Genomic DNA, 19112 nt, shown 5'->3' on the forward strand with positions numbered 1-19112 from the left:
TAACATGTTAGTTCTGTGGTTGATATCCAGCTGTCAGAAGACAAATCACGTTTTTTAAGATGAAGAACCACTGTATCCCAATAAATTCTTTGGAGATATATGAAAACTTAGGTTTATGTTTCACCACCACTACCATTAACTATGGATATTTTAAAAGAAAGGATATGTGAGGGTGATGCAGGAGTGCAGTATGATATTTTGTGAAATTTAATGAGATAACGTTCCATCCTTCTGGAAAGGTTAACAGGCATATGACCTTGTGGGTAGCACAGTTGGTAGAATCACCATCCTTCCCATACCGGATGGAAAAGACTTGAGTTTGAGTCCTGTCATTAATGTGAGAAATTATTATGGGCCCTTTTCACAACGTGACTGAGTTGGTTGGTCTCAGGCGAGGATAGCATGGTTTTTTTTTTTTTTTTTACTACAGAGAACTTGGGTTTTTCATCAAACAGAAAATTGAGCACACACAAAACACATGCAATTTACAGACAGTATACACAGAGCAATATGGCCTTAGTCGCTGATGCTCCTAAAACCCCACTACAACAACAGGCATATTTTTATAAAGAAATGATAAAGAAAAATATCTGCAGAGCTATTTCATAAAATATAATGCATAATTATATATTTGCTCAGAAAAAACTTTTTTTTTTATTTTAGTAAATTTTGTTAAAATTGGACAAAATCACTTTTATTTGCCATCTGCTTCATTGCATAGATACCTTTGTTATTTTTTCTCTTTATTCCAACTTATTTTTGGAATAAAAGATGTTTACATTGCAAGTGGTGAACAAAAGTGTAATGTAAATTCGGTATACAGAGTGTCTCAGAAATACACGGCATAACTTCAGGAATGAGTTCCTCATATGTAGACAATAAAAATATTTTATATCAATATAGTTCCGGAAATGCTTGGTTCCCAGGTTATTAACCGGAATGTCTTATTTCCCGCGGGTGATTTCCTTCATAACAAGGTACTGACATAATCTGGTGGTTGTCCATTCCAACCATGTACTGAAATCAGGAGCAAGCGGATATGCACTTTATGTACGGTTTGGCGGACAGCAATGCTCTCGAGGCCCATCGTTTGTACCACGAAAGGTTCCCAAAACGAAGATGTTCAGACAGGAAAACGTTTGAAGGTATCCATCGCCGCCTTTGTGAACATGGGACCTTTACACCTTGTGCCGTTGGCAGAGGACAACCAAGATCTACAACTCCTGAAGTAGAGGGGTGGACCAACTGCCTGGCCTCCACGCTCACCTGATTTAAACCCACTAGATTTCTTCTTGTACATATTCTTACCATATGTACGCCATCAACTGGTGCAATACCACCATTTAAAGTTATTGGTGTATTTGACTCCGGTAGCTGATGTGGAAACTCTCTGAAATCAAATTGTGGAAGGTTGTGAAACAATACGAAACATGCCAGGAATTTGTCATCGTCTTCGCGAGTCCATGAGACGTCGATGTGAGGCCTGTATTCAGGCAGAAGGTGGATATTTTGAACAATTACTATAAGGTGATGTGAACAGTTAAGTGTCATAGACAGACCTTGAAAACTCGGAAACCAAGCATTTCCGGAACTATGTTGATATAAAATATGTTTATTGTCTACATATGAGGAACTCATTCCTGAAGTGTATTTTTGAGACACCCTGTATATTGCAAAATGAAATTCTGCATATTTATTTTCAAGCTAGGAGTATGGTCTTTTATGATAGGTTATAAAATGCATAGTTTTCTTTGTTAAGTCTAAAAGACTAAGAAATAATATTCCTTGCAGATATTCATACATCACCAGTAATAAAAATAGTCACTTACTGTCTGTGCACACACACACTATGCAAAATTCACATTTAATAAAAGTTATTGCTGCTTTTTTCATATGATAGTTTTATATTTTAAATTAATCATGGATAATTAAATGTAAATTTAAATTTATAATTTTAATTACCTATTAACTGTTAAATTTCATGCTGTAACGAAGTGAATGAGTTAATATTAAACATTGTCCTGTAAATATCTGCTCTTTCTTTTGGAATCCACAGGGTAAAGAGAATTTGGAAATCCTCTTAAGTTATTTCAGGCTTTTCAGCCCCTTCGAACATACCAATTATCTATGAATTCACCCTGTACAGACATAATATACATGAGAAACTTGTAAACTTGGGTGCCATAAGAATTAGCTCACTGTGGGCTGGTTCATTGGTGCATCATAACTCCCAACAACAAGAAAGCCACAGACATCATCGTCATCAGTATTTTACATTTGTCAATTTTAAACTTCACTTGCCACTTCTCAGCCCACTGCCTAATATTTCTAATGTTGTTGCAGAAGCATACCCTGATTACTGTCATTAACTTCCTTGCCAACCTTCATATCACGACAAACATAGATATTAAGTCTGATATGCCTTAACGAGTATCATCAATCACAGAAAACAGCAGTAGTCCATCATTGAGTCCTGGATCCAGGATATTAGAAACCATTGAAACATGCTGGGATAAATAGCAGTCATCCAGTTTGTTCATCCTGTTACCATATTGGTCCTTGAGGTTGTCACAGACATTCTCTCAGATATGCCAGACAAGCTGTACTTGCTACCTGGGAGTCTAGAACACTGATGGAACTGATATTCGGGTGACACTCAAGTCAAGTGGACCCAATTTCGGCGAAGTCTGGACGGTCTGTGACAGCCAAATCCTCTGCTTGCACCTTCACAATGGTGGGACTGTTAGTAATCCTGGGTATAACCTCCATGCACAAGTACATGGTGGGCGACCACCCAGATGTGAACCAACGTAAGCAGGGGTCGAGGGGGTGGCGCCCACACCACATGGAGGAATGCTGGCCCTCTATGTTACCAGGCAGTACTAGGTGGTAGATGACTCTCATCAACCGGTGCAATACCACCACTTTGCTTATTGGAGGCTTGAAGTGGTGGAACCCATGTTTAGTCTCTAGAGCTAAGTTCCGGTCAACCCTTCCCTGTCTCTTCCATCATGCAGTATGAGTGATGACTTTTGAGGTTATGATGAACATCGTGGCGAGATCCATTATTCCTTGCATTTCGAGGGTACAGCTCTATAACAGTGTTCGCAGGCCGGCCGCTAGTTAGTACACTGGACCGAACCTATAGGCAACTCTCTAGGAGGCTTCCGGATCAGCTAGTGTATAATCTTGCTACCTCTACTCTGCCAGATAGTGACCGGAGGGAGTCCTAGTAGTGTGTATGCAGAGAGCATTGTCGAGGCCACATGTGAAGTTTCTGGGTATATTCTTACCATATGTACCCCCATATCCAAAAATTTCATTACTTCATACAGCATGTCCCACCAACTTTTTCTTACTATTGAATACACCGTGAATTGTCAAACTAATAGAGCAAGCTTATCTGCGAAAAGATCTAAACCTCCCAAGCACTTCCTAATTCATTTCACAAATATACGTGGTCTCAATTCTAATCTCAACGATGTCCATTTCTACTTGCAGTCTTCCAAACCCCATGTACTTTTTCTGACAGAATCTCAGTTATCGGTTGATTCAACTACTGCTCATCTCAGATGCCCAAATTATTCGCCATATGATTCCTTTCCCCTGAAAGGTGGTACTTGTGCATATGTCCGTTCTGATATTCCCTGTCAGAGACTTGGCAATTTGGAATCTCCTCTCTTTGATCTTCTCTAGCTTAAAATCTCTCTACCTCATTGTGTCAAATTCATCTGTTGTCTCTACCATTCTCCCAGTTCCACTAATCACTTGGAGCTCTTTGACTTCCTCTCTTTGCAACTTGACTTTCTCCAGTACAACTTTCCTAACAGTGAGGTAATTTTCCTTGGTGATTTTAATGTTTGCAACTCAGCTGGCTTCCGTTTTCTAGTCACACCGAGCCAGCTGGTCGAGATGCTGAGGCTTTTGCAATTACTAATGACCTTGCGCAGATTGTTCATTTACCTACAAGAATACCGGACAATCCTAATCATACAGCCAATACGCTTGATCTTTTTCTCACAAACAACCCTTCTAAGTACACAGTTGAAGTGAGAGGTCCTTTAGGCACTTCAGATCACAACTTGGTGATTGTCTCTTCTCCAATGGAACCTTTATCTCATGGCTATTCCCAACCTCGTGTTGTTTGGCATTACAAGAATGCAAAATGAGATGATCTGCGAGACTTCTTTTCTTCTTTTCCATGGTCGGATTACTGTTTCAAAACTTCTGATGTCAACGTTTGCTCAGATCGTGTCAGTGAAATTATTCTTGCAGGAATGGAATCTTTTATCCCACACTCCACTTTAAAATCTCGTCCTTTATCTAAACCTTGGTTTTCCAATAAATGTGCTAAGGCTGTTCAAGAGAAGAATGTTGCATATCGTAATTGGCTTCTTTCTAATTCTCCAGTTTCATTTTCTGCCGAAACCAAATCTCACAACAATTGTAAAACAATTATTAATCAGTCCAAACTAGAGTTTCAACAGGCTAAGAGTAGAAAACTTGCTTCTTGCCCTAATGGTAGCTGAGCATTCTGGTCTCTTGCCAAAGCTATTGGCTGCAACTTTTCCCCATCTCTGCTCCCACCTCTGTCCAAACCAGATGGTTCTGTTGTCACTTCAGCCAAGGATAAAGCTGACCTGCTAGCATCCCATTTTTCTTCCAGCTCATGTATTAATGATCTTGGTAAAACAACTCCCACCATTCCCAACACATTCCATTCAATGCCTCCTGTGGTCTTCTGTCAAAAGGATGTCAGAAGGATTTTGAAGAATCTAGATGCTAAGAAAGCTCCAGGTCCCAATGGTATTTCTCCACTTGTTCTCAAAACCAGTGCTCCTGAACTTACTCCTATTCTTTGCTGCCTTTTTTCACTTTCTTATTCCAAAGGTGTTTTTCCTTCTGCTTGGAAATTTGCTCATATCCAGCCAGTTCCTAAAAAGGGTGACAAATCCCTCCCATCCAATTATCGTCCCATTGCAATTACTTCTACTCTATCTAAAGTAATAGAGGAATCAATTAACTTCCATCTCTTAAACTACCTAGAAACCTTCCGTCTGATCAGTGATCGCCAGTATGGATTCCGTCAGTGTCGATCCACTGGTGATATCCTGGCTTATGTTATCCATTTATGGACTAATTCAATGGAAAGGTTTGGTGAAACACAAGTAGTTGCTCTTGACATCTCAAAGGCTTTTGATCGTATTTGGCATAAAGGTCTTCTAAACAAGCTTCCATCTTATGGTTTGCCAACTGTTTTTAGTAATTGGTTATCCAGTTTTCTCTCTGATCGCTCACTGAGGGTGATGGTAGATGGCACTCTGTCTTCTAACTTCTCCACTAATGCCGATGTCCCCCAAAGTTCAGTTCTTTCCCCCACTCTTTTCCTCTTGTATATTAACGACCTTCTTCCATTGACTGGAAATCCTATCCATAGTTTTGCTGATGATAGCACATTGCATTCCGCTTTACATTTTGAGAAACCTTGCCCTGCTCAATCAGCTTCAACTTATCGAAAATCTACTACCAATTCCGTAAATGATGATCTTCAGGTAATTCTCCAGTGGGGCAAAGACAACTTAGTTGATTTTAACCCTTCTAAAACTCAGTCTTGTCTTATATCTCGCAAAAAGGATTGCTCCTATGCTTATCTTTAGTGACACTCCGATTTCTAGGCAAAATGATATATCTCTTTTGGGGATTACCCTGACTTCTAATCTCTCTTGGCACAAGCACATTACAAATATTGCTTCCTCTGCATCTAAAAAACTTGGTTTTCTCTTTCGGTCTCGGCGTTACTTTTCTTCCAAACAGCTGCTCACTCTGTATAAATCGCAAATCCGCCCTGCCATGGAATATTGTTCCCACATCTGGGGTGGTGCCCCCTAAACCTCTCTCAGGCTTCTTGATTCAATTCAGAAGAGGGCAGTTAGGTTAATTAATGATTCATCTCTAACAGGGTCTCTCCACTCGCTTTCTCATAGACGTACTGTTTCTGCTGCATGCCTCTTCTACAGATACTTCCATCGGCACTGTTCTTCTGAATTGGCTTTTATAATTCCCGCTCTCTCTTTCAAAACATTCCGAACACGTGCCACCACCAGCCAACATCCATTTACTGTCCAACTTTTCATCTTTCTCGTTTATTCATTCAACTGGTGTTTTCTGGAACAACCTTCCTTCATACGTGTTTCCTGAAAATTACAGTCTACAGAAGTTCAAGTCCAGTGTCAACAAATATCTCCTTTTGTCTTCTCAACCCCAACTCAAGCACGGTACTAAGTACTATAGGTTCTAATACCTCTCGTCTTTGGGGTTTACATAAAAAAATATATATATCTAGTGTATTTCAAGTCCATGTATTCGAGTCTATAATAAATAGGTTGGAGTTTCCCATGAACTAGCAGTTATTGATGTATCCTCAGTGGCATTAGCAAAAACTCTTCACTGTCTCTGTGTTCCTATGAATGGCAGCATATGTCAAAACAATGTAACTCTAATAAATTTATTACAATTGTACATACTCGTATATATGTTGTAGAGAACAGGTGTATTTCTGTGGTTAAATTTTTGTATTTGCTAAGTTATATTTAAGCTTTGCATAACTACTCATTAAGAATATTGAACAAATCAGTATTAAAATAAAGCAATAAAAATATTCATGAACTTATTATACTGTATACATAGGCATTTTTATTTACATACTGTATTAGTCATACTAAATTATTCAGTTTTAAGGAGCCAAGGATACAAGTCTGAACAGAATTATGTACAAAACAGACTTGTAAACAGTTTTCTATACAGTTTGTTATAACAGGGCTAAAGATTGCTGAATATTTGATTGAACTTGCAGCTGCATTCCATGTTTGAGTCATATTCAGCAAGAGTGGATATCCCTGTTTTGACATTCTTTTTGTCATAAGCTGTGAAGGCTGTTCAATAATGATGATAATTTTTTTTTTCCCAACATACCTTTATTAATCATCCATATTTTGATGGTCCTTTTCGAAGTAGGCCCCATTTGATGAAATACATATACTCCAACATTTCTGCCATTCTTCAAAAACATGGTGAAAGTCATTTTTTGACATGCACTTGAGAATCGCCTCTGATGTCTACAACTTCTGATAACTGGAAACATTTTCCTCCTAGTTCCTGCTTTAACTTTTGAAATTAAAAAAAAAATTGCAAGGCCAGGGCTGTAAGGCATATGAGGAACATATTTAACATTAATGATGGCTAAGTACTCAATAACAGTATGAACAATGTGGTCTCACATTATTATGATGCAGCATTCACCCACTTGCATGCAGTCATTTGCGACAAATGTATCCTGCAAAGTGTACAGTACATTTCTGTAGTAAGATCCCATAACAGTCATATGATGTGGCACAACATGCTGGTAAACCATTCCTTGAATGTCAAAAAAAAAAAAAAAAAGATAACCATAACCTTTCCTGCAGAAGCCACAACTTTTGCTTTTTTCAGTGAAGGAATCAAGTAGATTTCCAAACAGATCTTTGTTGCTTTCCCTCTAGTTTGAAATGAAGCGAAGTTTCATCCACTATGATCACCTCATGCAGAACCTCACCGTCTTCAGTAATCATATGTTGCAGCTCCTGACAAACCTCCATGTGAACTTGCTGTTTCTTGGGTGTGAGCAGTCTTGGAAGCCATTCTGGTAAACTATTCCTTGAATGTCAAAAAAAGAGATAACCATAACCTTTCCTGCAAAAGCCACAATTTTTGCTTTTTTCGGTGTTGGCGATGACAACCAAAATGAGCTCTCTTTGCTTACTCTTTAGGTCGAAATGAAGCTGAGTTTCATCAACCATTATCACCTCATGCAGAACCTCACTATCTTCAGTGTCCATACATTGCAGCTCCTGACAAACCTGCATGTGAACTTGCTGTTGCTCAGGTGTGAGTAGTCTTGGAACCCAATGTGCACGAACACGTCATATGCAAATGATAATACCATGCATGCTTCCTACTGATATTCTCAACATCGCTGCCATTTGCCATACTGTTATATGACAATATTCTCTCATGATGACAGAAACAGTGTTTATGGTTTATGTGGTGACAGCACATAATTACTTAAAGCAAAGATTTTTCCCATGGACTTAAAGCTAGTCCTTGGTAACAGGACTATACAGCATAATACACTGCCATCTGCCACTTGTTTGGGGAGGCCTAGGTTCAAATCCCATTGATGACTGGAGCAATTTCTAAAGTCCTCTTCAGTTGAAGGGGTGCTAAATTCAAAGTACAGTTGGATGGTTATCTTGTTTTGGGAATAGTGTGAACATTTTGTTTTACTTTATTATTTTATTTTATTTTTATTTTTATTTATTTTTTTATTTTTTTGGCTGTTACAGAAGAAGTCTCCTTCCTTGCATCATTTAGCCTTACTAATACTTATATTAACAACATTTTATTATGCATTCTACAATTTTGCAACCATTCCCCCTCACTCACCCTCACGCACATACATGGTACATATATGCAACTGCTATCATTAACTCCTGTATAGCATATTAGTGTATCCTATTTTTGTTGTTACCAACCGATTCAATTTTCTTCTCACAGTTTAATGATATCTGCTAATGCCAAATATCCATTATTAAAATACCAGAATTACTCTTTCAGGTGGATTGTTTCTCATTTGGAATGTTCATGTATGAACTTGTAACTCTTCACTTGCCATTTGAAGGTCAAGAATGTGTGAAAGATCACATTCTAGAAGGAGGAAGACCTTTTATAACCCAAAGAGTAAGTCATTAAGATTCCGATAAATAATTAAGTATCAAAAATAACACATCATTATATTTTTCCAATTTTCTGATTTCATATTTTTTACTTTTCACAAATGTACTTTAGAATTTTAACTTAGAATTAAAATTATAATACTATTTCACTTTTAAGTTAATTGATGGTTATCATGCAGAAATAATATTACTATATAGGGTACTTTGTAAATATATGATGCAATTAAGGAAAGCCTATTCCTTAGTTGAAAACAAGTTAGCCCCTGGCATGTTGCCATCATGGGTATTATATACTTTGTACTTCCTATATCGATAAGTAATGTAGAAGCCCTCTTAACTGACACTACACACTCCCTTTTTACAACATACTGTCTGATGCCCACGGTACATTGCAGTGTGACAAGGACACTAGTCTAGTATGCTTGTGGCTAGTGTAGTGCACCAGACCTACCTGTTGAGTTGTGGGCTTCCTGAGAGGTCAGTTGTGTATTTGTTCCAAACCATGTTTGTACTAGTAAAATTATCTGTTATTGTAATTACAGTAGTAATTTAATTAATGTTACTTAAATTAATGAAATAGGGGTGAGAAAAGAAAGAGAGGTATTGTTTCTATGACAGCCAAATTGGATTCCCTGGAAAAAGCTCAATAAAGGTGGGTCAAAAAAAAAATAATTCTTGTTAAATTAATTGTGGATGAGCCAATTGTAGAATATTGGAAAAATCATAAAAATCTAGAAGGATTTTGCACTCACTTTGTTTCACAAGGATCATTAAGTTCTTGCTCTGCCTTAAAGAAAAAAACAAATTTGGAGATAATAGACAGTGCATTATGGCTGTTGTTTTTGCAAGAAAGAAACATGGAACTCCAATCAGCAGACTCATAAAAGCAGAATCAAAGGAAAGGCCTTGTCTTTACATCAAAATATTTATGGTGTAGAAAGTTTTACAAGTGAGTGACAGATGGCTTGAACAGTAGAAAAACTGTTATTCATACTGTATATTCAGTATTATCAGGGAGGGATTATCCACTGATCAGCCTGCTGCTCAAAAACAGATTTAAAGTCAGTTATCAACAGAAAAATTAACTGGAGAGAAGCTCTACAATATGGATAAAACAGGCCGAAATTATAAGATGTTACCTACAAAAACTATGAAAAAAAAATGGAGGCTACAACACCAGGATATAAAAAATCCAAAGAGAGAGAGAGAATAACAACAGTTGGAGCAAGGCAACTGGAACTCACAAATTGCTGTCTTTTATTGTAGGCAAATCAGCCAACAATAAAACTCCTTCACACCCTGGTTTTGATGAACTTAAAGAAAGGGACATAAGAGCCATGTTGCCACCACCAAAAATAACAACTTTGTTCCTGCCTATTGATCAAGAGGTTCTAGAATGTTAAAAGAGATGGTATAGGTGAAAGTGTTTGAGTTCAATTTTTTAAAAAATAGAGATAGAAATATGTCTTATGGAATTGTTAACACTCTACTGCTGACTTTCTAATGACAGTTTTGACAAAGAATTGAAAACCACAGTCTGTATTGGAAGGGCAGAAACATTTTTGGCCTTTCTTCTCACTGTGACTGAATTAGTCAGTCTCTGGTGAAGGTTGCTTGACAAAAATATTCAGTTTTTCTTCTTTCAAATTGGAAGAAAGAGTTCTAAAAGGAGGGCAGTTTCCCCTCCAAGTGGATTAAAATCCGAAATTGCATATTTGCATTCTGGAAGCAGTGAACATGTTAAAAGTCATCAGCACCAAAGATGTGTTTACTATGCAGCAGTAGAAGACTTTGAATCAGGTGTGTACCTATTGGCATTTTTGGGTAAATAGGCTAGTTAAAGAAGAGGTTTTAAGGTGGTGACAAAAGCCATATGAGCACTTTTTGGAATAACCAAACTGATCACTGATTAGTGGTACTCACAAGTCCAAATTATTCGTGATTCACAAGAAGATCTGAAAGAAGTCAAATTAATGAACTTATCAAGAAAAAGAAGTTCTGAATTGTAACCTTCTGATGAAAGTAATCTGAAACAGTCTGATCAAGCTTGATAACCCTAGAAAGGTTATCCTCACCTTTGTGGAAAATCTGTTATGGCAAAAATGCTGCTGTCTTCTAGTTTTGATAAAACAATTTCCTTGTTTCTTTTAAATGTTATGCAAGTGTTTGAAAATTCAAACATAGCTTTTCAATCCAACATACCTCACATCCATTTACCGAGGCCATTACACTTAGATATGTTGAAGAATGTGACGTGTAAATTTGTTATACCAACAGATTTTAAATCTCTCACTGCCATTTGGGAAGTAGATTACCAAATTGGATAGAAACAGAAAGATGATTCTGACTTAGCCATATGCATTTCTACTTCCAGGGTCATGATCAGTCTGAAACAAGAGACAATTCTGTTGTTTCCTTAGTGAGGAAGTACTTTATTGCTAAATGTGTCTACATTTTGCACAAATTCCAAATGAAAAATGTTCTTGTATATGCAGCAGTGGCAAAAATTTCATCAATTGGCAGTGCATTATTTTCAAATATGAATTTGAATTTTTTGTGGACAAATTTCTGTTACTTTTCATTATCAATAAAGATAAGAAATAGATGATTTGTAGTATCAGTTGTGTTAGGGTTGAATTTGAAAGTGTCTGCAATTCTGCCCAGACACGATAGGAGGGAGTATATGATGAGAGCCCTGTCGATCAATTCGGCCCTGGAAACATTGTGCAGGGCTCAAGGGGTAGAATTTTTTTCAGCCTGGTCTGTACTTGTTAACAGGAGAGACTGCTTCTACAGGGATGGGATGCACTTAAATAGAAAGGGTGCAAGAATGTTTGCTGATGCTATCGAGGCAGTGTTAGGTGGGTCGGAAAACTGCTAGATTGAAGGGATACAAGGACTAATAGATTAACAGTAGCCGCTGGCAGAAGAGAAAGTGATTCTTGCACTGCTTCTATTGGAATGAGCAGCAGCCTGGAAAATAAGATGCAGGATATTTCAGAGACTGCTGAGAATCATGGGGGTACAAGTAAACACATAGGTTGTGTTAGGGTGGCTAAGAGTAAGAGCAGGTGCATGTATATTTGCGTGTACACCAATGCTAGGAGTTTAGTAAATAAATTTGATGAATTTGAGGTATTGCTCAAAACATCAAAGGCAGATATTGTTGGGATTTCAGAGACGTGGTGTCACACAGATATAAGGAATGCAGAACTGGAATTTGGGGAGTACAATGTCTACAGAAAGGATAGGAAGGGAGGAGGGGTTATGCTATTAGTTAAGAAACACATAAAATCTAAGGAAGTGAAGCCAGTCGACATCGCTGGACAGTGCAGTGTCGAGTCAGTTTGGTGTGACATAAGCATTGGGAGATCAAAATTGAGAATAGGAGTGTACTATAGGCCTAATGACTCTGATGAGTATAATAAGAAACTGTACAGAGAAATAGAGTGCGCCAGTAAATCAGAGAGTTCTTATAATGGGGGATTTTAATTTCCCAGATATTGACTGGTATTTGGGGGCTGGTCACTCACACACTAGCAAGGCTTTTGTGGATTTATTGGATGATTCTTTTCTACATCAGCATGTTCGGGAGGCAACTAGAGGGAGTAATACTCTTGATTTGATTATCAGTAGTGATTCTTCATGCATTAAGAATCTGCAGATAAATGAACCACTAGGTGGCAGTGATCACAGTGTGCTGAAGTGGGATTTACTCAAAGAGGTAACTACCATTAGGGGTAAAGGGAAGGGGTATTGCTTTCGTAAAGGCGACTACGATGGACTGAGACAGTAGTTAAATTCTATACAGTGGGATCAACTGATGATGTTACCAACAGCAAATTCAAAATGGGAAGCATTCAAAGAACTTATCTTGGAAGCTGCTAGGCTTTACATACCAACTAAGAAATATTGTTCAAGGTTTAGGCCTAAATGGATGTCAGTGAACTAATGAGGCATATGGCAGAGAAGAAAAATGCATGGGATACATACAAATTAACACGTGACACAGAAGCCTATGATAGATACAAGTTGATCTGTAACCAAGTTACAAAAGAGGTTAGGCACGCGAAGGCAGATTACGAGAAATCCTTGGCAAGGGATGCGAAGAAAAACAGCAAAGAGTTCTTTACTTATGTAAACTATAGAAGGAAGGGGATGAATCAGATTGGTCCACTTGATATCGATGGGTCAACTGTTGATGATCCTGCTCAGGTAGCTAACAAACTAAATGAATATTTTGCATCCACATTCACACATGAGGAGTTATTCAGCAAGGGGAATGCCAGAGGTGTATTCAACTCTGGCAGTAAGCTAGAGAATCTTGTAATAACTGAGAGTAAAGTGGAGGAGAAATTGTTGAAGATAAACACAAGAAAGGCACCTGGGGTGGATGGGATCTATCCAGTTATATTAAAGGAGGCAGCAAAGGAAGTAAGCAAACCCTTAGCCATAATTATGAGAGCTTCTTGTCTCAGGGGAGGTGCCCATGGACTGGAGATGTGCAAATGTGATCCCAATTCACAAAGGAGGATCAAAGGCTGACACAATAATTATAGACCTGTGAGTTTAACTTCTGTTCCCGGAAAATTAATGGAGGCACTGGTTAAAGAAGCACTGCAGGATCATCTAGACAAGACTTCAGTTATAGCTCGGACACAGCATGGTTTTGTTAAGGGGAAGTCTTTCCTGACCAATTTGATTGGATACTATGATGCAGTCACAAAAGAACTGGATGCAGGGAATAACTTTGATATTATATACTTGGATCTTAGAAAGGCTTTTGATACTGTTGCACATGGAAGACTGCTGCACAAATTGGAGCAGTGTGGCATTGGAGGCAAATTGCTGCTATGGATAAAGGGGTGGTTGAGGGGAAGAAGACAGAGAGTGGTAATCAATGGACACTGCTCATCGTGGACTAATGTTATTAGTGGAGTCCCTCAGGGTTCAGTATTGGGTCCTTTATTGTTTTCTGTATTTATAAATGATATTGATCATGGTATATCAAGCTTAATGTCCAAGTTTGCAGATGATACGAAGGTTTTCAGGGTTGTCAAGGACACTACTGACACGATGCTGCTGCAACAGGATCTGGAAAGGTTGAGCAGATGGGCTGAGAGGTGGCAAATGAAGTTTAACATTGACAAATGTAAAGTACTACATATGGGAAACAGCAAGCCCAGAGCAACGTATCAACTCTGTGGTACTACACTGACAGTGGTAGAGAATGAAACGGACCAGGAGGTGGTTGTGCAGGCAGATATGAAATTCTCTCAGCAGTGCAGACGGGCTGCAAGAGTAGCTCATGGTGTATTGTCAATGATATATAGGAATTTTTCTGGAAGGGATAAGGAGGTGATTATTCCCTTGTATAAGGCAATGGTCAGGCCACACCTAGAGTACTGTATACAGGCCTGGAGGCCTCATTTCAAGAAGGATGTAGAGCTGCTGGAACGAGTACAGAGAAGGGCAACAAGATTAGTGAATGGAACAAAGGGGTGCTCTTACGAAGAAAGGCTTAAGTTTTGCAAATTACAGTGTCTGGAGACTAGGCACCAGCGAGGTGATCTGATAGAGGTGCACAAAGCCTTGAATGGTTTGAGCATGCTCAATGCTGATGGGATTCTTCCTCTTGCTCAGAATAATCAGCTGAGAGGGCATAAATTCAAATTGAGGAAAGACAGATGTAGAATAGATGTGTGGAAATTTGCCTTTAGCCAGCGGGTGGTTGGTAGGTGGAACAGACTTCCATCCCTTGTCGTGGAAGTTGATAGCCTAAATAAGTTTAAGGCTCAGCTGGACAGGTATTTCGAACGAACAGAGGGGTGAAGTGGAAGTGGTTAATTTTTATTTATTTATTTTACTTTATTTTTTTTGGCTGATGCTGCATAAGCTTGCTTTCTTGCATCAAATGCCTCTACTAATGCTATGCTAATGAAAAATGTTCTTGTATATGCAGAAGTGGCAAAAATTTCATCAATTGGCAGTGCATTATTTTGAAATATGAATTTGAATTTTTTGTGGACATGTTTCTGTTACTTTTCATTATCAATAAAGATAAGAAATAGATGATTTGTAGTATCAGTTGTGGCAATTTCAATGTAAGAGTCTACCAGAATGAATTAATGTATAATGGTCCTTGTTTGGGGAACTGATAAGTGCACAAGGAAGTTGGAAAATATAACTAATTGTTTGAAACATGCTTGGCATTTTGGCAATTCTTCATCTGTGTCTTACATTCAGCACTGCCATTCATCTGAATGGCAGTGCTGAATGTAAGACACATATGAATGGCAGTGCTGAATGTAAGAGGATATTCAAACAGGTGAAAAACACAGAAACTGAGTTTAGATTTGTTTCTGGTGAATCTTTGGAAATGCCCTTAATAGTGAAGTGTATTCAGCTGGGCATTTGTTACAAACAAAACTTTGACTCAATATTTCTAATAATACAAAGTCTGTATCTTTCTTGAAGCAGGTAAGCTAATGTTTTAATTTCTAATTCAATTTGGACATTAGAATATCTCCTGCTTTTTCCAAAAAAACTCTTCCTGTTTACAGTTACCTAATCTCCAGTTTTTTCAAAAGTCGGAGTTGGCAGCTTGAATCTTCCTTAGTTCATCTCCCTTCTTGAGTAACTTAGGAAAAATATATAGATAAACTGAAGCCTGAAAGGAATTACAAGAAGTAGAGGAGGGATGGGAAGGATTTAAAAAGCTTTTGGCTGTGACTCCAAAGGAATTGTGTGGAAAACAAGTTTAAAAATAGAGAGATGATTGCAAGATCTACAGGATATTAATAATGGGAAAAAGATGTATGCATTATTGAAGAATAAGGGGGGAATTGGGAGGAACAATATTACTTTTATAGTGGAGTAGGAAGAATAATTACAGATGAATAAATAAGAAAGAGGTGGAAATATCATTTTAGAAGGCTATCGAAAAAGAGAAGGTACAGTGGGAGAAGATGTAAGAGAAGGAAAGGAGGAGAAGAGAAGAGAGAGAGAGAGAGAGAGAGAGAGAGAGAGAGAGAGAGAGAGATATCAAGAAGAGAAGTGGAGGTTTCAATGAAAAAAATGAAAAGAGGTAAATTACCAGGGTGCAGTGTAGTAACTATAGAGATGGGTAAGATGTGTGGGAGAAGAAAAGGATACTAGGGAAATGAAAAAAGGTGGAATGTGCCTATACATAAAAGGAGATAAGAAAAAAGTGTGATAATTATAGAGGGATCACTCTGACTAGTCACATAGGGAAAGTGTATGAAAGTATATCAGAGAAAAGAGTACAAGAAAAGGTTGAAAGGGAGATGAAGGAATAGCAGAGTGGCTGCAGAAGTAGATTGACTACAGACCTAACTTTTGCTGTGAAACAAATTATGAAAAAACGAGTATAGAAGGGATCTGAGCATGGCCTTTTTGGATATAGAAAAGCATATAATAGCAAAGAGAAGGAAAATACAGGAAGTGTTAAGAAAACGGAGTAGGGAAAGAGCTGATAGTTGGAGAGTATTATAAGTCTATACAGATGAACAGAAAGCTGTATGAAAAAACATGGTTGGGAACACAGGCTGATTTGAAATTAATAATGGATTGAGACAGGGAGGTCATAATCCCAATGTATAAGGCAGTTGTAAGACCACACTTGGAATTCTGGTTCAGATGTGGATCCCACACCTAAAAAAAAACGACACCAAGCTTCTTGTAAGGGCACAAAGTCAGGTAATGCATTTGGTGAGATTGGCAGAAGGATGGCAATATCAGGAAAAAGTTGGAATGTGATATGCAGAGCTTGGTAACTAGGCACCTTAGAGGAGACCTAATTGAGGTGTATAAGATTCTGAGAGGAGAAAGTAAAATGAATGAGGATGAAATTTTCATTGTTACAAATGATTCCAGAACTAAGGGCTACAAATAAAAATTATGAGGGATGAGGTTTAAGACTGGATTGCAAGAAATTTTTTTTTAGTCTGTGTAGGTTAGCTAGCTAGGTACTTAGTGAGGAGGAAGTCAGATGGATGGTTTATTTTATTTTACCATTTATTTAATTATTATTTTATTTATTTATTTTTTTTGGTTGGTGTAGCAAAAGCTTGAGGCTTCCTTGCACCATGAGACTAATATTAACTTGATTACAATCCAGTTTTTATATTCTATATTCAACAATCTCTTGATAAAAGCTGTATATTCCAAGCTACCTTCTCTTCTGATTAATTTTAACAAAATTATATCTTTTTTTTTTTTTTTTTTTTGGTAGTTGTTGGCGCATCGGCTTCTGTGGCCATATTGCACCTCCCAAGGTTTTTGCAGTACTTTGATCCAAGCCCGAGGCGGGAATCGAACCCGCGACCTTTGGGTTGCCGGGCAGGTACTTTACCCACTCGTCTAGCCCAGTCGGCTATATCTTTATACTTGCTCATATTGGAACTTTGTGAACTTGTGTAAAGGTGTCTTCTTTTAATAAACATTTTCTGAGATATCCCAACTGCTTTATCATTCATCACTTCTGTTTACCACTTAAGGTATGTAAAGTGTTGACAGATGTATATAATACTTTGGCCAACATGTCTGGTTGTTAAATGTAGGAAAAACAACTTTAAATTTCTTGTATTGTGTAGTTGTGTTTTTTTATATGTGAAAACATCTTTGGCGGTACCTACTAAATCTCAGACAGTAGTAAAACCAATTTGTCATAATTTTGTGGCATGGAAAAGAGGTCATTTGAGGCTATTTTTGCTTTGTCCATTTGATTGACAAACCGGAAATAGCGATTTTGCAACACAGAAATGATGTGCCGCAGAACAGTGAATTCCAAGGGGACGAAAGAGGTGTAAATCAGAGATGCCAATGAAGGAAATGATGATTTTGTCAATTTGAAGCACCATTCATGTGACAAGGCATGGATGGTCCTACAAATCGACACATCTGTCATTTATCTGGCATTATTTTCTTGTAACACGAGTATGTTTGTGAGTTTGAAGCTTGATGCTCCCGAGCCTCACTAGCGGAGACAGACACTAACATGTCGATCATTGCAATAACATGTTCTTTGTTCTCGCCCAAAGGATCTTTGGAAGCGTTATTTAGCCACAGCAAAATGTGTGCGTATGGACTACTGCAATGTTGAAATTCTGTTTTCATACTAAATATTTCAGACTGAAGTATGATGCTGATGTCACTAACATAGATTTGTTAGACTAAGTAGCGGCCGTAAGAATAAAACTTTACATCATTAATGTCTTCATTCACTAGCGTCACCTTCTGTATGATGTCCGTGTCACTCGCATCATCCTCACTAATGATGCACCCCTTATTCTGTAACTTGTACAAAAGCTGAAGCAAGCACAGCCAACCAATTTCATTGGCTCTAAGAGTCAAGAACATTGTAGATTAACCAAGCTGTCTAATCATAGATAATAAATCGCATTTATGTTGGACCCAGTAGTAGGTAGAGTTTGGAATTGTCCATGGTATAGCCAAATTGTTTTCGCTACAGCTGGTAGGGTATTCTCTGGATTGAACTTGCTCGTGGTCAGTTTTGTATCTTTACCTGTGTATTTGAAAGCCACCATCAAAGAGTCTCTCATTCTCAATCACATTATCTTCATTGCTAGGTAAAGGAGATGATATGGAGTAACACCGCATCGGTCAGATCATCTGAGCTTGCACGTTGCCATCAACAGCAGAGTCACACGTAAATTCCCTCTGAACATTCTGAATTGGCCAAGATAAATGCTGGGAAAAGACAGTTCCTCTGCGTGCTCATCAAACAGAAAGCTCTGCGGTAGGTTAGTTTCTCCTGGAGCAATTCTGAGATATTTATCTTTGCTCCACAACAACATTTGCTGTCGTGTGATGAGACGTTGCTCAGTTGGAATTGCTTTGCTTATGTCGTCTTTAGCCAAATTAATTTCCATGTGACTGTCATCAAAGAATGACTGATTTGTCATGATTTGATACACTCAACCAAATATGTCAACCAAATATTGAAGCCATGCTTTAGCAACTCGCTTTCTTACTAACCTGATCAAATAGCTGGGCTTGTGTATTTTCCTACGTTTATATGCATGTTTATACAATGATCATCGTCAGTCGCTGTATGATTCCTTTCGCCTCAAAGGTGGTACTTGTGCATATGTCCGTTCTGATATTCCCTGTCAGAGACTTGGCAATTTGGAATCTCCTCTCTTTGATCTTCTCTCGCTTAAAATCTCTCTACCTCATTGTATCAAATTCATCTGTTGTCTATCGTTCTCCCAACTCCACTAATCACTTGGAGCTCTTTGACTTCCTCTCTTTGCAACTTGAATTTCTCCAGTCCAACTTTCCTAACAGTGAGGTAAT

General features: G+C 38.1%; 1 protein-coding gene across 1 annotated transcript in view; it reads left to right on the forward strand.

Moving 5' to 3' along the window:
• Lrrk (Leucine-rich repeat kinase) overlaps nucleotides 1-19112 on the forward strand; it is a 431475-nt gene that overhangs the window by 333525 nt on the left and 78838 nt on the right. The window contains exon 27 of the mRNA XM_090380151.1: nucleotides 8653-8775. Within this exon, the coding sequence (XP_090236277.1) occupies nucleotides 8653-8775 (123 nt within the window). The remainder of the gene's footprint in view (nucleotides 1-8652; nucleotides 8776-19112) is intronic.

The sequence above is a fragment of the Mastigoproctus giganteus genome, chromosome 8 (assembly GCF_048544385.1).
Source record: "Mastigoproctus giganteus isolate SK-2022 chromosome 8, ASM4854438v1, whole genome shotgun sequence".
Taxonomy (NCBI): domain Eukaryota; kingdom Metazoa; phylum Arthropoda; class Arachnida; order Uropygi; family Thelyphonidae; genus Mastigoproctus; species Mastigoproctus giganteus.